Source organism: Tachyglossus aculeatus, chromosome 23 (genome assembly GCF_015852505.1).
Source record: "Tachyglossus aculeatus isolate mTacAcu1 chromosome 23, mTacAcu1.pri, whole genome shotgun sequence".
Taxonomy (NCBI): domain Eukaryota; kingdom Metazoa; phylum Chordata; class Mammalia; order Monotremata; family Tachyglossidae; genus Tachyglossus; species Tachyglossus aculeatus.
This window is the reverse complement of record NC_052088.1, coordinates 43,014,247-43,041,005: the sequence shown is the minus strand read 5'-3', so window position 1 is coordinate 43,041,005 and position 26,759 is coordinate 43,014,247. Positions and strand designations below refer to the sequence as shown.

The window sequence follows — 26,759 nt, the reverse complement described above, 5'->3', positions numbered from 1 at the left end:
CAGTCTAAAAGGGGGAGACAGAGAAGAAAACCAAACGTACTAACAAAATAAAATAAATAGATATGTACAAGTAAAATAAATAAATAGAGTAATAAATATGTACAAACATATATACAGGTGCTGCGGAGAAGGGAAGGAGGTAAGAGGGGGGGATGGAGGGGGGCGAGGGGGAGAGCACTAAGCCAATACTAAGCACTTACTATGTGCCAAGCACCGTTCTAAGCGCTGGGGTGGATACAGGGTAATCAGGTTGTCCCACGTGGGGCTCACCGTCGTAACCCCCAGTTTACAGATGTGAGGTAACTGGGGCCCAGAGAAGTGAAGTGACTTGCCCAGAGTCACACAGCTAAGTGGTGGAGCCAGGATTAGAACCCACGACCTCTGCCTCCCAACCCCGGGCTCTTTCCACTGAGCAACGCTGCTTATCGAGAGCCCCATGTGGGCCAGGGACTCTGTCCAAGTAGATTAGCTTGTATCTACCCCAGTGATTAGAACAATGCTTGGTACATAGTAAGCATGTAACAATGTAACAACTACCATTATAGTTATCATCATTATTATTAACTATAATTATTCAGTCTGCCGTATTTACTGAGCACGTGCTGTGTGCAGAGCACTATACTAAGCGCTTGGGAGAGTAAAACACAACAGTATAACAACACATTCCCTGCCCATAACGAGCTCACAGTATAGGGGTATACACTATACTAAGCACTGAGATACATTTTAGATAATCAGGTTGGACACAGTCCATGTCCCGCAAGGGACATTTATTTTATTTTATTTTATTTTATTTCAATTAATTTATTTATCTATTTATTTATTATTTATTTATTTATTTGTTATTTTTATTTTTTTATTTTATTTATTCATTTATTTATTTTATTCTATTTATTTTATTTATTCTATTTATTTTATTTGGTTAATATGTTTTGTTGTCTGTCTCCCCCTTCTAGACTGTGAGCCTGCAGTTAGGTAGGGACCGTCTCTATTTGTTGCAAACTTGTACTTCCCAAGCTCTGCACACAGTAAGCGCTCAATAAATACGATTGATTGAATGAATGAATGAAAGGGGCTTGTTGTCTTAGTTTCCATTTTACAGATGAGGTCAAGCTACAGGATGGTTGTTTTTTTCTTATTTTACAGTATTTGTTAAGCACTTAATGTGTGCCAGGCACTGTCCTAAGTGCTGGGGTAGATGCAAGGTTATCAGGTTGGATGCAGCCCACGTTCCACAGGAGGCTCACAGGCTTAATCCCCATTTTCCAGATGAGGGTACTGAGGCCCGGAGAAATGAAGTGACTTACCCAAGGTCATGCAGCAGACAGGTGGCAGAGCCAGGATTAGAACCCAAATCCTTCTGGTTCCCAGGCCCATGCTCCATCCACTAGGACACACTCCTGTTTGATTTATCTTTCGTATATTCATTCATTCATTGAGCACTTACCGTGTGCAGAACACTGTATTAAGCTCTTGGGAGAGGATAGTGGAACAATAATAAGACACATTCCCTGCCCGTAAAGAGCTTACAGTCTAATGGGGGAGACAGACATGAATAGAAAGAAATAAATGACAGATAGGGACAGAAGTGGTGTGGGGCTGGGCGGGGTTGGGGGGAGATGAATAAAGGGAGTAAGTCATGGCGATGCAGAAGGGAGTGGGAGAAGAGGAAAGAAGGGCGTAGTCAAGGAAGGCCTCTTGGAGGAGATGGGCCTTCAATTAGGCCTTGAAGGCGCGGAAAATTATCGTCTGTCCGATTTAAGGAGGGAGGAGATTTCAGGCTGGAGTGCACTTATAGCTATGATGCCTGGCACATAGTAGGCATGTAACAAGTACTATTAAAAAAAAAAAAGAGAGAAAACAAAAGCACCCTCTGAGCTGGTTGATTATAACTCAAGACAGCCTAACTTTAATCGCTCTTGGTATCTTTTGCTGCTTCAAGCCCACATATCCCCCAGCCGGCTTAAGCCAAATCTGTCCACCCTCAGTTCCCCAGATGTTTGCCCAGATTGGCAAGTAATTGCATTCAAGTCTTAGCAAGTGGGAAACGGGTGGCGTTGTCCGACGCGAAATGAGCCCTCGACCTGGGAGTTTAGAGGCTTGCCGCGGCCTGTTCTAAAATGCACTTGCTACACCTGGAAGGTTTCAGTGAGGAGCATGTTGGGCAAAGATATAGGAATTACAAATCAAACAAAAGGGAAAAAAAAAACGGAATCAAGAGACCACATCCAGAGATCACACCGAGCACTAAGGGTATGAAAAGCAGATGGATAATTACTCATTCGTTCATTCCGTCATATTTATTGAATGCTTACTGCACGCAGAACACTGTACCAAGCGCTTGAGAAAGTACACTATCCCGGCTCCACCACTTCTCAACTGTGTGACTTTGTCACTTCAGTTACCTCATCTGGAAAATGGGGAGTAAGGCTGTGAGCCCTATGTGGGACAATCTGATCACCTTGTATCCCCCCAGCGCTTAGAACAGTGCTTGGCACATAGTAAGCGCTTAGCAAATGCCATTATTATTATTATTACTGCAATAAACAGTGACGTTCCCCGCCCTTAACGAGCTCACAGTCATTCCAGCCTGTTACCTGTCCTACTCCTGTCTAGATTAGTAATCTTAATATCCCATTTAGGTAACATTGCTATATCTCATTTTGGGGTCACCTGTGATTCCCTAATCTTTTTCTGCTAACCTGAACATGTCTCCCCCCTCTGTTGTATTGTCCTCTCCCAAGCACTTAGTACAGTAACCGTTCAGTAAATACCATTGATTGTACTTTGCCAGTCTTTTCCCCGTCCTGTATGTATAGTGTTTGTTTTTTGTTCTCAAATAGAGTACCTTGCATTTGTCCCTCCTTAAATTCACTATATAGTATCCAGCGACTGTCTGGGGGAGACAGACGTCGATCCAAATAACCAAAATGACAGCTATGTACATATGTGCTCTGGGGTTGTGCAGGGAGGAGGAGAAAGGGAGCAAGTCAGGGCGACGCAGAAGGGAGAGGGAGATGAGGAAAAGTGGGGCTTAGTCAGGGAAGGCCTCTTGGAGGAGATGGGCCTTCAGTAAGGCTTTGAAGCCGGGGAGAGTGGTTGTCTGTCGGATATGAGGAGGAAGGGGGTTTCCAGGCCAGAGACAGGACGTGGGCTAGGGGTTGGCGGCGTGACAGGTGAAACTGAGGCACAGTGAGAAAGTGAGCACCAGAGGAGCAAAGTGTGCGGGCTGGATTGTAGAAGGAGAGAAACGAGGTGAGATAGGAGGGGGCAAGCTGATGAACTGCTTAAAAGCCAATGATGAGGAGTTTTTGTTTGATACGGAGGCAGATGGGCGACCGCTGGAGTTGTTTGAGGAGCCAGATGACACGCCCAGAACGTTTTTGTAGAAAAATGACCTGGGCAGCAGAGTGAAATATGGACTGGAGTGGGGAGAGACAGGAGGCTGGGAGGTCAGCAAGGAGGCTGAAGCAGTAATCCAGGTGGGAGAGGATGAGTGATTGTATTAACGTGGTCAGCAGTATGGTTGGAGAGGAAAGGGCTGATTTTAGCGATGTGAAGGTGGGGCTGACAGGATTGGGTGACAGATCGAATATGTGGGTTGAGTGAGAGAGGAGTCAAGGCTTGTGAGATGGAAAGGATGATGGTGCCTTGTACAGTGATGGGGAAAGTCCGGCGGAGGACAGGGTTTGGGTGGGAAGCTAAGGGGCTCTGTTTTGGACGTGATAAGTTTGAGGTGACGGGAGGACATCCACGTAGAAATGTCTTGAAGGCAGGAGGAAAAGAGAGCCTGGGGAGAGGGAGAGAGATCAGGGGAACAGATGTAGATTTGGATATCATCTGCATAGAGCCATGGGAGCTAACGGGGGAATAGATGGAGAATAGAAGGGGACCGAGAACTGAACCTTGAGGGACCCCCAGAGTTAGGGGGTGGGAGGCAGAGGAGGAGCCCGCGAAAGGAGACTGAGAATGAACGGCCAGAAAGATGAGGAGAACCAGGAGAGGACAGCCTCAGCCAAGCCAAGGTTACAGTGGCAGAGGCAGGTGAGAGGTCGAGGAGGATTAGGATGGAGTAGAGGCCTTTGGATTTGGCAAGAAGAAGATCATCAGTGACCTTTGAGAGGGCGGTTTCTGTGGAGCAGAGGGGGCGGAAGCCGTATTGGAGGGGGTCGAGGAGAGAATTGGAGGAGAGGAATTTGAGAGAGCAGGTGTAGCATGCAGTGTAGTATTAGAGATTGAAATGGCAAAGAGTGTTTAACAGGACTGGGTAGAGTGATTCAGATGGTGTCCATCCTCCCCCACCCACTAAGCTTGTTGTGGGCAGGAAATGTGTCTGTTTATTGTTGGATTGTACTCTCCCAAGCGCTTATTACAGTGCTCTGCACACAGTAAGTGCTCAGTAAATACGACTGAATGAATTAGACCCTCATTAAAGGCCACTTGAGTGGTTTCCCTTTTTTGGGAAAACTGTAATTAGATTAGATTAGAGCCCCTGCCTGGGAGCTAAAGCTTTATCTCTTCATTTCCAAACTTCAGAATTGGATCCAAAAGACTCAGTTTCCGATGTCAGTCCTGTTTTTCTCTTTGCATCTGGAGCCTCTGTTGATTTTTGTGCCTTAAAGCGGGTCTAATGCTGTGTAACACCCCACCACCGCCCCCGGGAGAGATGTGAATTAAACAGAAAATGCAGGGGCTGAAGTGCAGTTTTTTGTTAAGAATGGGCAAAATTGGCGTTACGCTTCAGTACTTGAGTGGGCTGGTCTAATTGTTCGGGAATTTCTCTGACTTGGATTGAGTCTGAAGTGAAGGGCTGTTAGAATAAGGTGACTCAGAATGGTGGAATTTCTTTAGAAAAGAAAACAAGGTTCCAAGCCCCCGTGGGAATCCACAAAATTAAGCTCCAGCGAAAGCTTAATAACTGGTATTTGTGAAGCGCTTACTATGTGCCTGGCACTGTTCTAAGCGCTGGGGTAGATACACGGCTCAGGCACGCCAAAGAAAGAAAACGGAACTTTGAGAGGTTTTTGCTTCTGTTATGAGGGGCACGTTTTACCATCAATCTACCGTAATAATAATAATAATAATTTGTTCATTCAATCATATTTCTTGAGCACTTACTGTGTGCAGAGCACTGTACTAAGCACTTGGGAGAATACAATATCACAATAAACAGACACATTCCCAGCCCACATGATAATGGTACTTGTTAAGCGCTTGCTATGTGCCAAGCATTGTTCTAAGCGCTGGGGTAGATCCAGGTTAATCAGGTTGGACACAGTCTTTGTCCCAGGTAGGGCTCACAGTCTTAATCCCCATGTTTTACTGATGAGGTCACTGAGGCCCAGAGAAGTGAAGTGAGCTGCCCAAGGTCACACAGCACACAAGTGGCAGAGCCAGGATTAGAACCCAGGTCCTTTATGCATCTCCTCCGGGAACACAGCCAGATTCCCTCAGGGGAACTGCCCTGTTGGAAATGAAAACAATAGAAGGGGAGTGGATTTAAGGAGACAGTGACTGTATATATGGTCTGAACTCCCAGGAATTTCCCAGCATGGCCCAAGAGGTGAGGAATGTCTTTTTTTCTTTTTTTGTCTGTGTTATTTGTTCAGTGCTTACTATGTGTCAGGCACTGTACTAACCGTTGGGATAGATATCTGCCAATCAGGCCAGACATAGTTCCTGTCCCCACCTGGGGCTCACAGTCTCCATCCCCGTTTTTCCAGGTGAGGGAACTGAGGCACAGCAGAGAAGTGAAGTGAGTTGCCCCCAGGTCACACAGCAGACAAGTGGCCCTGGGGCAGCTGGGATCCAGTCCATGTCCCACGTGGGGCTCACAGGCTTGATCCCCATTTTACAGATGAGGTCATCGAGGCCTGGAGAAGTGAAGCGACTTGCCCGAGATCACATAGCGGACCAGTGGTGGAGCTGGGATTAGAACCCAGGTCTTTCCGACTCCCAGGACCGGGGTCTAGCCAGTAGGCCACTAGTGCTAATTGTGGTGGTTATTATTGTAGTAGTAATAATAATAATAATAATGATAATGGTACTTGTTAAGCTCTTAACTATGTACCAAGCACTGTTCTGAGTGCTGGGGTAGATACAAGGTCATCAGGTTGTACACAGTCCCCGTCTCCCATGAGGCTCACAGTCGAAGTAGAAGGGAGTAGGTTAGAATCCCCGTTTTATCGGTGACTTAGCTGGGCCACAGACAAGTGAAGTGACTTGTCCAAGGTCACACAGCTGGCACATGGCAGAGCTGGTATTAGAACCCAGGTACTCTGATTCCCAGGCCCGTGCTCTTTCCACTAGGCCTCGCTGCCTCTCTGTTAAGCACTTAATAATGTGCCAAGCCCTGTATTAAGCACTGGGGTAATCAATCGGGCTCACAGCCTATGGGGGAGGGGGAATCACATATTTAATCCCCCATTTTAAAGATGAGGAAACCGAGGCCCCCAAAAGCGGAGTGACTTGCCCAAGGTCACACAGCAGACAAGGCAAGCAGCAGAGCCTGGGTTAGAAGCGTGCAGTGTCCCAATTCCCAGCCCTGTGTTCTGCCCACTGGGCCGTGTTACCTTCCTCGTCTGTAATGTTTCTCCTGATTTCCCTCTGATTTGTTGCACGATTTCATTCTCTAAAGATAAAGTTCAGAGATGTAATAGTCCAGATTTCCTCATGAATTTGCCACCAGAGTTCATTCATTCAATCAGTTGCATTAAGAGCACTGTACTAAGCACTTGGGAGAGGGAAATATTACAATGAAGAGTGACAGTCCCTGCCCACAACCAGTTCACAGTCTCGCGGGGGAGACAGATATTGATACAGATAAACAGGCGTCAATATAAATAAATAAAATTACAGGTAAATACATAAGTGCTGTGGGGCTGGGGAAGAGCAAAGGGAGTCAGGGTGAGGCAGAAGGGAGTGGGAGATGAGGAGAGGTGGGGCTTAGTCTGGGAAGGCCTCTTGGAGGAGATGGGCCTTCGGTAAGGCTTTGAAGAGGGGGAGAGTCCTTCCCTGGCGGATTTGAGGAGGGAAGGCGTGGGTCAGAGTTCTGAGCATCTTCATCATAGTCAAACGCCGTCGAGTCGTTTCTGATCTTTTAGACTGTGAGCCCACTGTTGGGTAGGGACTGTCTCTATATGTTACCAACTTGTACTTCCCAAGCGCTTAGTACAGTGCTCTGCACACAGTAAGCGCTCAATAAATACGATTGATTGATTGATCGATCTGTAGCGACTCTATGGATTTATCCATCGAGTTTTCTTGGTTTAAAAAAAAAATCCAAAGGTGGTTTAACAGTTGCCTTCTCCCGCACAGTAAAAACTTAAATCTTTTCCGTCGTCTTTGATCAACGCTTCAATCGCTCAGTCATCCGCCTTTGACTCTTTCCCACATCGCAGCTGCCTAGCACAGGTGAAGCGACTTTGACGCCGCAGCTTTGATCTTTCCATTCTGGGTAACCCTGACGAGAGAACACCCCTCTCTGTGGCTTAGCCCTAAGCTTCACTGGCGGACGCAGACTCTCCCGCCGCGATAAGGAATTGATTTATAGGCGAGTATCTGAGCATCCCAGCCGGATCGAAATGGATCTCGCTCGGTCTTCGGTCCGTCTTGATCTGCCTGAACGCTTTCAGCTCTAAAATGAATCACGGCTTTGTTAAAACCCGACTACGTCATTAGCAGCTGTCTCCCGGGATGGGCGAGGGTTTCTCCACCTCTAAAGTTTCAGTGAGAAACCGAGAAGCGGTGTGGCCTAGTGGATGGAGCCCCGCGTCTAGGAGTCAGAAGGATCCGGGTTCCTCCAGGAGGCCTTCCCAGACTGAGCTCCTTCTTTCCTCTCCCCCTCGTCCCCCTCTCCATCCCCCCATTTTACCTCCTTCCCTTCCTCACAGCACCTGTATATATGTTTGTACATATTTATTACTCTATTTATTTATTTATTTATTTATTTTACTTGTACATATCTATTCTATTTATTTTATTTTGTTAGTATGTTTGGTTTTGTTCTCTGTCTCCCCCTTTTAGACTGTGAGCCCACTGTTGGGTAGGGACTATCTCTATATGTTGCCAATTTGTACTTCCCAAGCGCTTAGTACAGTGCTCTGCACATAGTAAGCGCTCAATAAATGCGATTGATGATGATGATGATGATGATAAACCCGGCTCCACCACCTGTCTGCCGGGTGACCTTGGGCAAGTCACTTCACTTCTCTAGATGTACGCTCCTTGTCTCTAGACTGGATGCTTGTTGTGGCCAGGGAACGTGTCTGTTTATTATTCTGTTGTCCTCTCCCAAGCGCTTAGTACAGTGCTCCGCACACAGTCAGCGCTCAATAAATACGATTGATAGATGGTAAAATGGGGGTTAGGACTGCGAAGCCCCATGTTGGACAGGGATTGGGTCTGACCTGATTAGTTGGTGCGTTCCTCAGTGCTTAGTATAGTGCAGGGCACAAAATAAGCACTTAACAAGTATCACTGGGGGAACAAAGCTGACAAGGGAAGGTTTTGTCTGAATAAGGGGTGGATTTGTTCTGGACTCTAACCCTGGGACATTCCTCTGAGCCACTGAGCGGAAATATCTCCCTTTTTGTCCTTCTCTGAAGAAGTGAAAGCTCTCTTTGAGCCTGAGATTTTGTCCAAAATTTCTGTGTTTGGCACCTTGTTTTTTTTTGTTGTTGTTGTTGTTTTGTTTTAATGGTATTTATTAAACACTTACTATGTGCAAAGCACTGTTCTAAGCGCCGAGGGCCAGCACAGGTGTAATCCTGTTTTGCAGACCTCTCTTTTTTCTGTTTTTCTGGCATTTGTCAAGCGCTTACTATGTGCCTGGCACCGGACTAAGCGCTGGGGTAGGTTGGGGCTAATCAGATTGGACACGACCCCCATCCCACTTGGGGCTCACTGTCTTCACCCCATTTTATAGATGAGGGAACTGAGCCCCAGAGAAGCGAAGCAGCGTGCCCCAGGTCACACAGCAGGTACCTGTCGGAGGCAGGATTAGAACCCAAGTCCTCGACTCCTAGGCCGGTGCTCTTTCATCTAGGCCACACTGCTTTGTGTGAGGCTCTCTTGACCGGAGACTTTGCTTGTAGGATCATCGAAAATTTACAAAAGCATGTTGTCTTTCCTCTGACAGGTCGTGTTTTCAGGGTAGAAATTATGCCTCGCTAATTTGTTAGATTGAAGGAGTTAATGAGCCAGCGAAGAGAGGGGGATCTGGGAGCCGTAGGATTTATTCAGAGACCTCGATTTGAGGGCTTGGGAATTACAAAACGAACAAGTGACTCATTCTCTGTACACAAAGCACCTCCTCTCTCATGGGAGAGACAGACACTGAAGTACTTACATAAAGAGAAATCAAAATAAAGCATTGTACTTGGATTTTTCAGAAGGGGTTTGGCAAGGCCCCCGACTTTTAGAAACCGTGTGTCATCATGTTCTCCGTGGAGAGGAATTCGGCTAAAAAATTGGATATTAAATTGACAAGAGGAGAAGAGGAGATGTATGAATAAAGGGCCGTCTAGTGATAATAATAATGATGGCATTTGATAAGCGCTTACTGTGTGCAAAGCACCGTTCTAAGCGCTGGATCGGTGCAGCAATAAATTTTATTTAGCACTTTAATAAATGATTTGATGAAAGGGGAAGGGAGAGAGTGACTTCACTTTCCTAGGTGACAGCCTGATTTCTACAGAGGTTTGATTTTTTTTTTTTAATGGCATTTGTTAAAGCGCTCACTATGTGCCAGGCACCGTTCTGAGCGCCGGGGTAGATACAAGCTAATCAGGTTGGACACAGTCCCTGTCCCACGTGGGGCTCCTAGTCTTAATCCCCATTTTCCAGATGAGGGAACCGAGGCCCTGAGAAGTGAAGTTGACTTGCCCATGGTCACCCAGCAGACAAGTGGCAGAACTGGGATTAGAACCCAGGTCTTTCTGACTCCCGGGCTGGTGCTCTATCCACTAGGCCATACTGCTTCCCTGAACGTTTAGTAGGTGCAGAGTACTGTATTCAATCAACAGACACGTTCCTGGCCCATAACGAGCATCTTTGCATCAGTATCTTTGCTCTAATTAGAGAAGCAGCGTGGCTCAGTGGTAAGAGCACGGGCTTTGGAGTCAGAGGTCATGGGTTCAAGTCCCTGCTCCGCCAATTGTCAGCCGTGTGACTTTGGGCAAGCCACTTAACTTCTCTGCGCCTCAGTTACCTCATCTGTAAAATCACTCACTCACTCAATCGTATTTATTGAGCGCTTACTGTGTGCAGAGCACTGTACTAAGCGCTTGGGAAGTCCAAGTTGGCAACATATAGAGACAGTCCCTACTCAACAGTGGGCTCACAGTCTAAAAGGGGGAGACAGAGAACAAAACCAAGCATACTAACAAAATAAAATCAATCAATCAATCGTATTTATGGGGATTAAGACTGTGAGCCCCACGTGGGACAACCTGATCACCTTGTAGCCTCCCCAGTGCTTAGAACAGAGCTTTGCACATAGTAAGCGCTTAATAAATGCCATTATTATTATTATTATTAATTAAATTTAGTGTCTGTTTCCTTGCTTGTAACCTCCTTTAGGGGAGAGAGCAGATCTGCTAATTCTGTTGTACTCCCTTAAACTCTTTGAGCAGTGCTCTACCCAAAGTGCTCAAGAAGCACTGATCTCTCAAAGTGAAAATGCCCTGTTAGAGAGGTGGGAGAGATAATAATGATGATGGTCCTTGTTATTATTATAATACTAATTATATTAATAATAATAATGGCGATGGTGTTTAAGTGCTAACTATGTGCCAAGCACTGTTCTAAGGGTTGGGGTCGATACAAGGTAATCAGGCTGTCCCACTTGGGGCTCACATTCTTTATCCCCATTTTACAGAGGTAACAGCTTAGGCCCAGAGAAGTGAGGTGACTTGCCCAAAGTCACACAGCTGAGAAGTGGCGGAGCGGGGTTAGAACTGATTCCCAAGCCCCTGCTCGTGCCACTAAGCCGTGCTGCTTCTCTGTTAAGCGCTTACTATGTGCCAGGCACTGAACTAACCGCTTGGCGGGGGATACAAGCTGGCAGGCTTAGTCTTCATTTTACAGATGAGGAAACTGAGGCCCAGAGAATAATAATAATGATGATGGTATCTGTTAAGCGCTTTCTATGTGCCAGGCACTGTACTAAGCACTGGGGTGGGTCCAAGCCAAACTAGTTGGACACAGTCCCTGTCCACTGTGGGGCTCAAAATGGAGAGTCAATAGACACACCTGCTTCATTAACCAAGGACATTCATAAACACTTTTTGTAACTGATTTAAACATGATTTTTTTTGAGGCAAGAAATGTACGTAACTTTTCAGACTCTTCAGTATTAAATGAAGTTGGTGTTTTTCTTCTAGGTGATCCACGGCTGGCTTATCATTTCTTCCCTCCTGCTACTGTTTGTTTTCTCATTTATTTACTTGGGGTAAGTGGCTTGGATCTCCTTTATAGACATCCCCACGTGGTATATTTGATTGTCCCGTCTAGGAAAGTGTAGAATTATATACCCCGTCTATGAACGGCTCTTTTGATCCTACATTTCTCAAGCCATACGTACGGAGATGAAGAGCAAACTGATTCTTGGATTTTGAGAATTTTTTTAATGGTATTGAAGCATTTACTAAGTGTCAGGCACTGTAGTGAGCACTGGGGTAAATACAAGCTCATCAGATTGGACATGGTCCTTGCATGGGGCTCACAAATCTTAATTTCCATTTTACAGATGAGGGAACTGAGGCACAGAGAATCCAAGTGTCTTGTCCAAATTTACCCGGCACACATGTGGCGAAAAGTCTTCTGACTCCAGAGCCCATGCTCTAACCACTGGGCCACGCTGCTTGCCTTTGAGCATAAACATCCACAGCAGAATTGATTTCTTTTTCAGAAAACTTTGATGCCAATTTCAAAGAACTTCCCATAGGAGAAGCACAAACTAACTGAATGATGTGAAGTAGTGTGTCCTAGTGGAGAGGGCGGAGCAGAGGGCGCGGGATCTAATCCCAGCTTTGCCACCTGTCTGCTGTGTGACCTTGGGCAAGTCACTCGGCTTCTCTGCGCCTCAGTTCCCTCGTCCGTAAAATGGGGATTAAGACTGTGAGTCCCACGGGGGCGGGGACCGTGTCCAGCCTGATTAGCTTGTATAGGTGAGGAAAATGAGGAACAGAGAAGCAAAGTGACTCGCCCAAGGTCAGTCAGCAGACGCTCACCTTGAACAGTGCCTGGCACATAGTGAGGGCTTAACAAATACCATTTAAAAAAAAAAAACCAGCTCTTAATTCCCACTCCTCTGCTCTTTCTACAATGCCATACTGCCTGGTCTCTGAAATTTTTTCCAAGATTGGAGTGTCTTATCAGAAGCAGCGTGGCTCAGTGGAAAGAGCACGGACTTTGGAGTCAGAGGTCATGGGTTCAAATCCCGGCTCCGCCGACTGTCACCTGTGTGACTTTGGGCAAGTCCCTTAACTTCTCTGTGCCTCAGTTCCCTCATCTGTAAAATGGGGATTAAGACTGTGAGCCCCCCCCACCGTGGGACAACCTAATCACCTTGTAACCTCCCCAGGGCTTGGAACAGTGCTTTGCACGTAGTAAATGCTTAATAAATGCCATTATTATTATTATTATTCAGTCAACTATGACGGGGAAGACAAAACTTTGATCACCTGGTCAGACACACTCTTGTAGAAGTACAAAAGTGAGATTGTTATTATTAAAGCTAATAATAACAATAATAATAACAGTATTTATTAAGCGCTTCCTATGTGCCAAGCACAGGGCAATCAGGTTGGACACAGTCCCTGTCCCACATGGGGCTCACAGCCTCAATCCCCATTTTCCAGATGAGATAACGGAGGCCCAGAGAAGTGAAGTGACTTACCCAAGGTCACGCACAGCGGGCAAGTGGCAGAGCCGGGATTAGACCCCACGACCTCCAACTCCCAGGCCGGGCTCTTTCCGCTAGGCCGTGCTGCTCATTGGTTTCTGTAAAGAGGAAACAGTTGGAGAGAGGATTAAAAAACAAAAAATTAAATTTTTTTGTGGACAGCTACGGTTCATCCCTTTGAAGTTTGGGGGTCTTGATTTGGAAAAAGAAAGCTGTTGTGTGTCGGGTGATTGAGTGGTCTCAGGCTGCCCTCCAAACCTCCCTTCACTGCATCCGCCCAAATCCCCTCCGAGATGGCCTAGTATCACCGCGCTGCCCAAGGAGAGGATTGAGGCCTCACACCGGACACTGTTAACTTACTACCCAGCGCTTAGAACAGCGTTTCAGCGCTTAGAACTGCACTTGCCACCTAGTGAGCGCTTAACAAGTACCCTAACTATCACAGAAAAGTAAGGTCTCCAAGTCAGTCAAATCAAGAAATCAATCAATCAATCAATCAATCAAATCGTATTTGTTGAGCGCTTACTATGTGCAGAGCACTGTACTAAGCGCTTGGGAAGTACAAATTGGCATCACATAGAGACAGTCCCTACCCAACAGTGGGCTCACAGTCTAAAAGGGGGAGACAGAGAACAGAACCAAACATACCAACAAAATAAAATAAGTAGGATAGAAATGTACAAGTAAAATAAATAAATAAATAAATAGAGTAATAAATATGTACAACCATATATACATATATACAGGTGCTGTGGGGAAGGGAAGGAGGTAAGACGGGGGGATGGAGAGGGGGACGAGGGGGAGGGAAGATCGTGGGCTGCTTTGAGTTTTTGCCCTCTTTAGCACTTAAAAGCATGGCCTAGTGGCTAGAGCCTGGGCTTGGAAGTCAGAGGACCTGGGTACTAATCAATCAATTAATCAATCAATCGTATTTATGGAGCGCTTACTGTGTGCAGAGCACTGTACTAAGCGCTTGGGAAGTACAAGTTGGCAACATATAGAGACGGTCCCTACCCAACAGTGGGCTCACAGTCTAGAAGGGGGAGACAGAGAACAAAACAAAATATATTAACAAAATAAAATAAATAGAATAGATATGTACAAGTAAAATAAATAGAGTAATAAATACGTACAAACATATATACATATATACAGGTGCTGTGGGGAAGGGAAGGAGGTAAGGCGGGGGGGTGGAGAGGGGAGGGAGGGGGAGAGGAAGGACTCAGTCTGGGAAGGCCTCCTGGAGGAGGTGAGCTCTCAGTACTCCCCCCCACTCCCCCACATGTCTGCTGCGTGACCCTGGGCGAGTCACTTCACTTCTCCGTTCCTCGGTTTCTCACCTGCAAAATGGGAATTCAGTCCCTGTTCTCCCTCCTGTTAAGACTGCGATCCCTGTGCGGGACAGGGATTGTGTCAGACCTAATTAACTTTACCTACCCCAGTGCTTAGAACAGTGTTTGGCACATAGTAAGCGTATAACCAATACCATAAAAAACCAAACCAAAGCTATGTAAAGCAGCTTCCAGACTTTGGCATTACCACACTTTACCAATTTTCTCGAGAAGCAGCATGGCCTAGTGGCTAGAGCCCGGGCCCGGAAGTCAGAAGGACTCAGGTTCCAATCCCGGCTCCACCACTTGTCCACCGTGCGACTCCGGACAAGTCGCTTCACTTCTCTGGGCCTCAGTTCCCTCATCCGTAAAATGGGGATAAAGACTGTGAGCCCATTTGGGACAGGGACTGTGTCCAACCCGATTTGCTTGTATCTACCTCAGCGCTTAGTACAGCGCCTTGGCCCGTACTAAGCACTTAACAAATATTATTATTATCATTATTGCTATCAATAAATTATTCTCCAAGAATTGCTTTTTTGCCGGGATTCTAAGTTTGGTTGAAAAGTCTACTGAAGACTCTTCCCCCCAACTGGTTTACACAGCTCCTCGAGGGCAAAAGAAATCCTTTCCTTTAGGAACTATATGCAATTCCTTAAAAATGGACAGTGCTTCTTTTTGCTGAATGTGGTTCGTAATTCAACCGATGAGGCTCTTGTTTTTCCAGCCTGCAGGGATTTTCCATAACTAAACTGTCTTCCTCTTCCTTCTGAGGGAATTTTAGCCATTCCTGAGGGATGAAACCAACTAGACTGTAAGCTCATGGCGAGCAGGGAATGTATCAGGTATATTGTTGTGGTGAACTCTCCCAAGCGCTTCATACAGTGCCCTGTGCACAGTAAGCGCTCAATAAATACGATTGATTGATTGAGACATTCACCGTCTTCAATGGGCAGTGAAGAATTAGCTCCCTGGGGTGTGTTAATTGGCCTTTGGATTCTGATTTACTCCCTTTATTCAGCCCACAGCACTTACGTCCGTATCCGTCTATCCATCATTTATTTATTTCTACTAACTACCGTCTCCCCTTCTAGACCCTAAGCTCGTTGTGAGCAGGGATTGTGTCTACCAACTCTATTATACTTTCCCAAACACTTAGTACAGTGCTCTGCACACAATTGGCACTGTAGCCTAGTGGATAGAGCCCACGCCTGGGAGTCCGAAGCACCTGGATTCTAGTCCCAGCACCGCCTCTTGTCTGCTGTGTGACCTTGGGCATGTCATTCACTTCTCTGGGCCTCAGTTCCCTCATCTGTAAAAAAAAATGGGGATTAAGACCGTGAGCCCCATATGGGACATGTCCAACCTGATTAGCCCATACCTGGTACACAGTAAGTGCTTACCAAATACCATTAAAAAAAAAAATAAGTGCTCAATAAACGAGATCGATCGATCGATTCCTTGTGGCCGCCTTCCGGTGAGTCTCCTGTTTCTATCCCCACTCATTTCTTGTCGCGCCTCTCTCTTGTTCGCTCTCTTTTCTTTTCTGAAGTGAAGTATTCAAAACCTACAACGTGGCCATGGACTACATCACCCTCGCCCTCATGATCTGGAACTTCGGCGTGGTGGGGATGATCTGCATCCACTGGAAAGGCCCCCTGCGGCTCCAGCAGGCCTATCTCATCATGATCAGCGCCCTCATGGCCCTGGTCTTCATCAAATATCTCCCCGAATGGACCGCCTGGCTGATCCTCGCCGTCATTTCCGTCTACGGTAAAAAGTCTGCGGTGAAATATTCTCGCCCAGGGTGACGGGTGTTTGCTTCCTCTCCTCCTATTTGAGAAGTAGCGTGGCTTGGCGAAAGAGCCCGGGCCTGGAAACCAGAGGGTGTGGGTTCTAATCCCGGCTCCGCCCCTCGCCCGCTGCGTGACCTTGGGCAAGGCGTCTCACTTCTCTGGGCCTCAGTTTCCTCATCCGGAAATAGGGGATGGAGACTGAAAGCCCCATGTGGGGCAGGGACTGTGTTCAACCCGATTAGCTTGGATCTACCCCAGCGCTTAGAACAGTGGTCAGCTCATAAGAAGCGCTTCTCAAATACCATAGTTATGATTTTCTAACCTTGACTTAGGGGACAGAAGCATAGCTTTCCTATCATCATCGGAGGAGAGTTCAAATTTGGGAAAGAACTTTTGAAAAGCTCTGCAAAAGTCCAAGGTTTTTTATCGAACACCGATTTTCCCCTCGCTATTGTTTAATGCAGCTTAGCTTGCTAGCATTGAACCGACAGTGTTTGCCAAACATTCTATGCCTGTTTGATCAAGGTAGTGAATATTTTTCTCCCTCTTTCTCCGTTTTTATATATGGGCAGTTTTTAAGTATAAATAGTTCCCAGTATATCCATTTAAAGTTTTCACTTGCTTGGCAACGTTGTTTGGAGAGTTGGAACTTTCGGCCTATGACCTGACTGGAGTCAGTTTGGGCTCCAGATCCAAGCACATTTTTTCCCCCTTCTAAAACCAAGCATCTGTGAATTTTGAAACACCAAGAGGCTCCACAAAAGCTCTGTGGATGCATACACCAGAGCAAATTTACGACAGAAGATGGGATGTTCTGGAGAAGGTACGGTCCGTGGAATCGCCATGGGTCGGAATCCACTCGACGGCATTTGAAGAAGAAAAAGAGGCTCCACGATTTTTGCTGGCTGGGTGGCATCTGCAACCTGACGGCAAAAATCAGCCTGTTGGTTGATTAGTCAGTGGTATTTATTGAGTGCTCACTGTGTGCAAAGCAAAAGATATGGATCAGATGACCAGATCCATTACTGGTCAGTCAGTGGTATTTCTTGAGCGCTTACTATGTGCAGAGCACTGTACTAAGCTCTTGGGAGAGTTCAGTAGAACAGAGTTGGTAGACACATCCCCCGCTCACTCCGAGCTTATAGTCAATCAATCAATCGTATTTATTGAGCACTTACTGTGTGCAGAGCACTGTACTAAGCGCTTGGGAAGTACAAGTTGGCAACATATAAAGATGGTCCGTACCCAACAGCTGGCTCACAGTCTAGAAGGGGGAGACAGAGAACAAAACAGAACATATTAACAAAATAAAATAAATAGAATAGATATGTACAGGTAAAATAAATAGAGTAATAAATACATACAAACATATACATATATACAGGTGCTGTGGGGAAGGGAAGGAGGTAAGGCGGGGGGGATGGAGAGGAGGTGGAGGGGGAGAGGAAGGAGGGGGCTCAGTCTGGGAAGGCCTCCTGGAGGAGGTGAGCTCTCAGTAGGGCCTTGAAGGGAGGAAGAGAGCTAGCTTGGCGGATGGGCAGAGGGAGGGCATTCCAGGCCGGGGGGGATGACGTGGGCCGGGGGTCGACGGCGGGACAGGCGAGAATGAGGCACGGTGAGGAGATTAGCAGCAGAGGAGCGGAGGGTGCGGGCTGGGCTGGAGAAGGAGAGAAGGGAGGTGAGGTAGGAGGGGGCGAGGGGATGGACAGCCTGGAAGCCCAGGGTGAGGAGTTTCTGCCTGATGCGTAGGTTGATTGGTAGCCACTGGAGATTTTTGAGGAGGGGAGTAACGTGCCCAGAGCGTTTCTGGACAAAGACAATCCGGGCAGCGGCGTGAAGTATGGATTGAAGTGGGGAGAGACAAGAGGATGGGAGATCGGAGAGGAGGCTGATACAGTAGTCCAGACAGGATACGATGAGAGCTTGAATGAGCAGGGTAGCGGTTTGGATGGAGAGGAAAGGGCGGATCTTGGCAATGTTGCGGAGCTGAGACCGGCAGGTTTTGGTGACGGCTTGGATGTGAGGGGTGAACGAGAAAGTGGAGTCGAGGATGACACCAAGGTTGCGGGCTTGTGAGACGGGAAGGACGGTAGTGCCGTCAACAGTGATGGGAAAGTCAGGGAGAGGGCAGGGTTTGGGAGGGAAGACAAGGAGTTCGGTCTTGGACATGTTGAGTTTTAGGTTTCGGGCAGACATCCAGATGGAGATGTCCTGAAGGCAGGAGGAGATGCGAGCCTGGAAGGAGGGGGAGAGAGCGGGGGCAGAGATGTAGATCTGGGTGTCATCAGCGTAGAGATGATAGTTGAAGCTGTGGGAGCGAATGAGGTCACCAAGGGAGTGAGTGTAGATCGAGAACAGAAGGGGAACAAGAACTGAACCTTGAGGAACCCCCACAGTAAGGGGATGGGAGGGGGAGGAGGAGCCTGCAAAAGAGACTGAGAATGAACAACTGGTGAGATAAGAGGAGAACCAGGAGAGGACGGAGTCTGAAGCCAAGGTTGGATTGCGTGTTGAGGAGAAGGGGGTGGTCCACAGTGTCGAAGGCAGCTGAGAGGTCGAGGAGGACTAGGACACAGTAAGTGCTCAATAAGTACGACTGAATGAATGATGGAAGACCTCTGACACTACGGAACAACCCCTTATGGCCTTGGCTGGGGATTTAATAATGATGGCATTTGTGAAACGCTTACTATGTGTCCAGCACTGTTCTAAGTGCTGGGGGAGATGAAAGCTAATCAGGTGGGGCACAGACCCTGGCCCACGTGGGGCTTCACAGTCTTCACCCCTATTTTCCAGATGAGGGAACTGAGGCCCAGAGCGGAGTAACAGAGGGGAGTAACATGCCCAGAGCGTTTCTGGACAAAGAAAGTCAAATCAATCAACAGTATGTATCGAGCGCTGAATGAACAGAGCCTTGCGCTAAGTGCTTGGGAGAGTCTCTAGACTGTAAGCTCGTTGTGGGCAGGCAATATGTCTGTTGATCACTGTAGTGAACTCTCTCAAGCGCTTAGTCCAGGGCTCTGCACAAAGTAAGCGCTCAGTAAATACAATTGAACGAACAGACGAATGAAGAAGTCTCCCACAACCACAGGCGGGACCTCTAATGGAGGTTTCTTGCCTCTTTTTGTTTGTTTGTTTGTTTGTTTCCCCCTTCTAGATCTGGTGGCGGTCTTGTGTCCCAAAGGACCCCTTCGAATGCTGGTCGAAACAGCGCAAGAGAGGAATGAGACCCTTTTCCCCGCTCTGATCTACTCCTGTAAGTAGTTCGCTGAAACATTCGAATGTGGTCATCTCCCCTCTGGCCCGTCTCTGGGAGGGAACAGACTTAAGAATGACTCAAATGTGCTCATGTCAATCAACCAGTCAGTGCCGAGCTCTCTGCTGAAAGCCTGGGAAAGAGTAGTGAGGCCAAGTTGGTAGCCACATCCCCTGCTGACAGGGAGCTTACAGTCTAATGGGGGAGACAGGCATTGAGATATAGTGAGGAGGAGGTATACATGAGACCTGTGGGGATGAGGGCGGGGTGAATATCAAGCGCTCAAAGGCTACAGACCCAAGTGCGTAAAAGGCGCAGGAGGGAAAATGAGGTCTTAGTCGGGGAGGAGATGGGATTTCAGTAAGACTTCGAAGGTGGCGACGGTGATCGTCTGTTGTATGTGAAGGGGGAGGGAGGTACAGGCCAGATGGGGAGGTATGAGCAAGGTTTTGGCAGCCAAACAGGCAAGATCAAGGTACATAATGAAAATAATAATAATAATTATGGTAGTATTTGTTAAGCGCTTACCATGTGCCAAGCACTGTTCTAAGCACCGCGGTAGATACAAGGAAATCAGGTTGTCCCCACGTGGGGCTCACAGTCCTCACCCCCATTTTCCAGAAGAGGAAACTGAGGCCCAGAGAAGCAAAGCGTCTTGCCGAAAATCACTTATCAGCCAAGTGGAGGAGCCGGGATTGGAATAATAGTAATCATAACGATAGTAATCGTGGTATTTCTTCAGCGCTTACTATGTGCCAGGCACTATACTAAGTGCTGGGGTGGGTACACGATAATCGGGACCATGTCCCTGTCCCACATAGGGCTCGCAGTCTTCTTCCCCATTTTCCAGATGAGGGAACCGATCTGGTTATTGATCGATTGATTGGCTATTGACAGAGTTGGGATCGTTCTCCTTTTCTTCTTTCCAGCTCACTGCGTCATCCTAACTCTGACTTGGCCACGGAAGGATTTCCAGTTAATAGTTCGCTTTTAAGTCAAAGGACCATACTCTCCCAAGCGCTCATATGGACTGCCCGAACCAGGGTCTGGTGTGATGTCTTGGGTCTCCTTGTCCCCCGAAGTTTCAGGGGCCCGGACGGAGATTGGAGGCTGGTGGTCTTTCTCTGGCCAGAGGACCCCTCCCCTCACCCAACTCCCAGGCCTGAGCTCAATCCACTAGGCCAAGCGTTTTTACGAGCGTATTCTCCGGGGGCTCTTGAGAGTCCTGCTGGAGATCTGGTGAGGAAAAGTCAGTCTTTGCCAAGGAAGAAACAGGGTACAGTGCTCCGCGCTTACTAAAGCGCTCACTGAATCCCACGACTGCCCGAGTTAGGGCCTTTTCCCAGCTGGCGTCTGCGGTATTCATCCGGAATTTTCTCTTTGTCTCCCCCCCTCCTCGTTAGCAACAATGGTGTGGCTGGTGAACATGGCAGAAGGCGACCCGGAAGCTCAAAGGAAAGTTTCTCAGAGTTCCAATTCCCATGCACAAAGTAAGGAATTCTGCTGCTGTTATTGTTTGGTTTGGTGGTTTGTCTTTTAAATGCACGTTTTCGACTTCTACTCCCGTTTTTTGATAGAACGGAGCTTTGAAAGTGGAACCTACCTAAGTCGGGGTAGAGACCCATTTTCTTCCTACCCTTAAACATCAGCTTCAGCCAGGTGTTGGCTGACAGGCTTGGTGTTTGGAAGACCCAATACCTGGAGAAATCTGGATTATTCCAGTTCAACCCTACGACCAAGACATCCAATGTGGAGATGACAGTAATTCAGTTAAAAAAAAAAAATGGGAAGGGGGGAGAAAAGGCAGTTTCTTTGGCCAGACCTGGTACAATCCACAAGTTCAGACATCTCTGAGAACCTGAACGACCAAAGAAGTTTCCATATATGTAATAATTAACACTGAGTTGTACGTTAAGCGCTGGGGTAGATACAAGATAATCGGGTTGGATACAGGTCCTGTCCCACAGTCTTAATCCCCATTTTACAGAAGAGGCCCAGAGAAGTGAAGCGACTTGCCCGTGGTCACCCAGCAGACTAGTGGCGGAGCCGGGTTTAGAACCCAGGTTCTCATACTCCCAGGCCCAGGCTCTTTCCTCTGGGCCACGCTGCTTCTCTAGTAGAATGGATCATTTAAGCCAGTTTAGCAATTGGACCAGTTTTCCTCGATCCCTTTTTATAGCACCTCACCTTCCTTCCGGAAGTCTGGGGTGTCTCCTTGGCTCCACGCTGAACTTAAACTGTAAATCCAGTGATTTGCAGACCCTCCCGAGGGTTTGCGTTAGCAGGTACAGTCTATCTAAAGGAGCAGGCTTGGGCAAAAATCTCCATCTGCGTATGCATATTGAGGGGCTGGATCTCTTACGCCTTTTGGGTCAGATGTCTGTGGAAGAGGCAGAGAGCCTGCGTCCAACCCGATTAGCTCTTATCTACCTCAGCGCTTAGTACAGTGCCTGACATACAAAAATAACATTTGAAATAAAAATTCTGGCAATGTGGGGCAGTCTTCCCCCATCATAAGCAGTTGCCAAAGTGGCATTCTGCCCACTTCCATCGCTCACCCCCCGCCAGCTTTTTATTTTTATTTTTATTGCAAAACTTTTGGCTGCCAAACTGCGAGCAATCCTCTGTTTTGTTGCGATTGTCTGTTTTCTTCTCTGAAGCCCAACCAAACCCTAATCTGGGAAGAGAAGTCGTCCACCTCTCGTCCCCTGCTTTAAATCCGGAGCCAGTTTTCAGTGGCCCCAGATGGTCAAGGCATTTGGCTGCCACGTTGCGATCGATCCTCTGTTTTATTGCCGTTCTCTCTGTTCTCTTCCCTGAAACGCCACCGAACCACATCCCAGCCGGGGAAGAGAAGTCATGCGCCTCTCGCTCCCCGGTGAAAATCGCGAGCAACTCTTCAGTGGCCCCACACGGTCAAGACTCTGGGCCGCCACATTGCGATCGCTCCTCTGTTCTGTTGCGGTGGCCCCTCTGTGACGGTGGGTTTTCTCCTCCAAAGCTCCGCCGAACCAGACCCCCACCAGCGTTGCCGAGACGGACGACGGAGGCTTCGATCGTGAGTGGGAAGCTCAGAGGGACAACAGTCTGGGGCCCTACCAATCCACGCCCGAGTCGCGAGCGGTCGTGCAAGACCTCCCCAGCCCCCCGCAAGCCAGCGAGGACATCGAAGAGAGTACGTACCGTCACCCATAAGCCTCCTGCCGTTTTCCCTCTTCCTTCTGAGGAAACTGTAGCCAGTCCTTTGGGATGAAACTGATTAGACTGTCAGCTCGCTGCGGGCGGAGAAATGTGCCTGGTTATATTGTTGTGATGTGCTCTCCTGGGGTTGCGTATAAAGCAGGAACGTAACCACCAACTCTGCCGCATCACGCACTCCCAAGTGCTTAGTACTGAGCTCGGCACACAGTAAGCGCTCAGTAAATACTCTGGATGGATTGAAAGCCAGCAGGTTGTTTGCAGATAACACTGTGGTGGTTTAGACTGGGGAGTCGGGTTTTTTCCTCTCATTAAAGTGCCGGCAGGCAGGTTCTCTGGACCAAATTCTTCCCCCATCCCCGATCTCAACCCTTTTCATCTTGGAGACAACTTGCTGGGGAGGGGAGAAGCCGGGAAAGTCATTTCATTTGGATCACATCGTTGCCCAGTGGCCTATCTTTTCATTGATTCATGTTCTTATGGTGCTGAAATCTAGAGATTCATTTGTTTCGGCAATATTTCTCCCCCGTGTGGGTGAGATTAGTTTTAAATAAATATCCAGTTAATACACCCCTATCCAATTCAAGCTGCTGTCGCTCATCTGAAAATATCTGGTTTCTGAGGGCGGCGTTAGTCCATCTAGAGAGTTCCCGGCAGGCTGTCTTCTGTTTGGCCTGCCCTTTTCTTATGGTGTTTTTTAAGTGCTTTTACCACGTGTCAGGAGCTGTTCTACATCTGACCTAGATACAATTTCATCGGGCTGGTACAGCTTCTGTTTCGCATGGAGCTCACAGTCTAAGTGGGAAGGAAAGCAGGTTATTGAGCCCCCCGTTTTGCAGTTGAGGAAGAGAAGTGACTTGCCCAAGGTCACACACAGCAGGCAATGGTGGAGCCGGGATTAGAACCCAGGTCCTCTGACTTCCAGGGCCAGGGTCAATCCATCAGGCCATGCTTCTTCCCTGTCTTCCCTATCGGAGGGAAGAGTTTGCTCCTGTCTAAGGAGAAATTTAGGATTACTACTTCTGCTTCTAGCCCGCCTCTTCAAATAAGAGGGAGGAAGTTTGCCTCTGAAGGCTCAAAAATATATCCTCAGGTCCATAACAGCCTGGTGGCATTGTGGAGAGGGTCTTTTATTATGGTATTTGTTAAGCACTTCCTATGTGCCAGGCACTGTACTAAGCTCCAGGGTAGATGCCTGCTAATCTGGGTGTCTCACGTGGGTCTCACAGTCTTAAATCCCCATTTTGCAGATGAGGTAACTGAGGCACGGAGAAGCCGAGTGGCTTCCAAAGGTCACACAGAGATGAGCGGCTTCCCAGAGGGATAGTGGGGTAAGAGGGTGGGAGAGACACCAGAAAGGAGAAACCTTTTGGGCTCCTCCAGGAGAAAGGGCAAGCCACTCTAGCTGCGTAAGTTTCAGATACTTCTTGTTTTACTGAAGCAAAAATACAGGAAGTTTTGAAATGGATATTGTTCATTGGCTGTTGTGCGTCTTTATTAAAATCCTGCCAGGTAGTTTTTAGTCTTAAAACCAACCAAATCAGCTTAGAGAGTACTATTTCCAGAGCCCAAATACCAGTTGAATTTGAAAAATGTCACCGCCTTGAATTTGTAGGGGAACTAGGTCTAAAATTAGCATTTGGCATTCGCAGTAAAGGAGCAGCCCTCCTTAAATGCGAAACCAGGGAAAAAGAGATAAATCATTCCCTTGCCCTCGGGTAATGTTTCTTTCTGAGATTAAAGAGTTCCATGTCATTTTGCATTGGTTACACCCAGCCTAAATCACATGAATTTTTGCAGTCTGCATACTAATCTAATCTAGAGGCCAGTGGGAAACCTTACCCATTCAGCAACCGCCTGAGGAAAAGTTGGATGGTTGCTGTCTTTTTTTTTTTTCCTCCCCATTTACTCCCCTGCTTCCTCATTTTACATTCGGGTAAGTTGCTTTCAGATCACTAACTAATGGGTGAATATAACTTTCCCACCGCAAAGCAGGTCTCCTGAGATCTTCCCCTCAGAAACCCAGATCGAACGTGGTATTTCAAAGAAAAGCATTTTATGGCTATCATATCATGTATCACTTTGGAGCCCAGAAATATATACATTAAAAAAATTTTTTTTTTTTTGGTATCTGTTAAATGCTTCCCGCGTACCGGGCACTGTTCTAAGCGCTGTGGTAGATACAAGCTAATGAGATTGGATATAGTCCCCGTCCCACTTGGGGTGCACGGCCCTGATCCCAATTCTCCACTGAGGAGCAGCGTGGCTCAGTGGAAAGAGCACGGGCTTTGGAGTCAGAGGTCATGGGTTCAAATTCCAGCTCTGCCAATTGTCAGCTGTGTGACTTTGGGCAAGTCACTTAACTTCTCTGGGCCTCGGTCACCTCATCTGTAAAATGGAGATGAAGACCGTGAGCCCCCCGTGGGACAACCTGATCACCTCGTAACCTCCCCAGCGCTTAGAACGGTGCTTTGCACATAGTAAGCGCTTAATAAATGCCATCATTATTATTATTATTATTATTAGAGCCCAGGCCTGGGAGTCAAAAGGACCTGGGTTCTCATCCCAGCTCCGCCCTTTGTCTGCTGTGTGACCTTAGGCAAAGTCACTTCACTTCTCTGTGCCTCAGTTCCCTCATCCTGAAAATGGGGATTAAGACTGTGAGCCCCACGTGGGACCTTTATCGGCATCTCCCGTCTGTCCCATCTCCAATCCATACTTCACTCTGCTGTCCAGATCGTTTTTCTGAAAATCCGTTCAATAACTGTGGTAGTAGTGGTGTTTGTTAAACGCTTACTCAGTGCCAGGCACTGTATTCAGCGTTGGGGTGGGTGGATACAAGCAACTCGGGTTGGACACGGTCCCTGTCCCAGAGGGGGGTGCTCACAGGCTCAATCCCCGTTTTACAGATGAGGTAACTGAGGCACAGAGAAGTGAAGCGACTTACCCGAGGGCGCGCAGCAGGCAAGCGGCGGAGCGGAATTAGAACCCATGACCTTCTGGCTCCTGGGCCCGAGCTCTATCCACTAGGCCAAGCTACCACCCCAGTCCTCAGGAGCCTCCAGCTCAAACCCGAAGCTCCTTACTGTGCTTAAGCTCACCTCTCTGATCTCCTTCTACCTCACCACTCAACTTCCCTTACCCCAACCTTCTCTTCGTATCTCGATCTCATCTATCCCACCACCAATCCCTTGCTCGCGTTCTCCCTTGGGCCCGGAAATCCCTCCCTCTCCGCTCTAGCATCTGAAACGACCGGCAAGGGGGAGATCCGGGATTCGAATGCAGGTCTTCTGTGCCTTTGTCAGATGACCATGTTGCTTCTCTGTGACCGTTAAATCTGTTCCCTGGCGCTTAAACCAGAATCCCAACTCCCCTGGGCTTGATCTGTCACAGCCACTGTGAGAAGCAGCACGGTGTAGTGGATGGAGCCTGGCCCTGAGAATCAGAAGGTAATGAGTTCCAATCCCGGCTTCACCCCTTGTCTGCTCTGTGACCTTGGGCAAGTCACTTCTCTGGGCCTCGGTTACCTCATCTGGAAAATGGGGAAAATGGGCAGGGCTGTGAGCCCTACCTGGGACAGGGACCATTTCCAGTCCGATTTGCTTGAATTCACTCCAGCGCTTAGAATGGCGCCCGGCGCATAGTAAGCGCTTAACAGACACCATTGTTATTAAGCACTCTTCCTTAACCCTAAAATGCCACGCAGATGAAAATTAAATTGAAATTATCTGACAGTCCACCACGCTCCCCAGCTTCAAAACCTCCCTAAAATCCCCACCTCCTCCAAGAAGGCTTCTCTGACTAAGCCGTATATTTTTTCCGAATTCACTCTCTTCTCCTAGTCAACTGTGCTCTTTCGTGTTTACTCCTGGAGCACTTCGATAATCACTTCAGCCCCGCATAGCAATAATCTTATACTCTACTTCCTCTCTCTGTACTCTGTTTTAATGTCCGTCTCCTGCAGACCATAAGCTCTTTGTGGGCAGGGATCGCATCAACCAGCTCTGTTGCGTCGTACTTTCCCAAGCGCTTAGTACGGTGCTCTGCACATAGTAAATGCTCAGTAAGTACCTTTGATAGAGTTTTTTTAGGTTGTCAGACTTAGCAAAATGTACGGGCGTCTTGAGGCCACCTTTTTAAAATGATGTCTTTCTCCAATCAGATGATGGCAAAGCAGCAAGGAGAAATGGCTAGGGCATGGGCCTGGGAGTTAAAAGGACCTGGGTTCTAATCCTGGCCCACACCATTTGTCTGCATTATGACTTTGAGCA

At 47.7% G+C, this 26,759-nt stretch overlaps 1 protein-coding gene across 1 annotated transcript in view; it reads left to right on the top strand.

The window, feature by feature from the left end:
- PSEN1 (presenilin 1) overlaps positions 1-26,759 on the top strand; it is a 56,082-nt gene that overhangs the window by 19,450 nt on the left and 9,873 nt on the right. Inside the window, exons 4-8 of the mRNA XM_038765696.1 lie at positions 11,385-11,452; positions 15,791-16,011; positions 19,192-19,290; positions 20,694-20,780; positions 22,292-22,465. Of these exons, the coding sequence (XP_038621624.1) occupies positions 11,385-11,452; positions 15,791-16,011; positions 19,192-19,290; positions 20,694-20,780; positions 22,292-22,465 (649 nt within the window). The remainder of the gene's footprint in view (positions 1-11,384; positions 11,453-15,790; positions 16,012-19,191; positions 19,291-20,693; positions 20,781-22,291; positions 22,466-26,759) is intronic.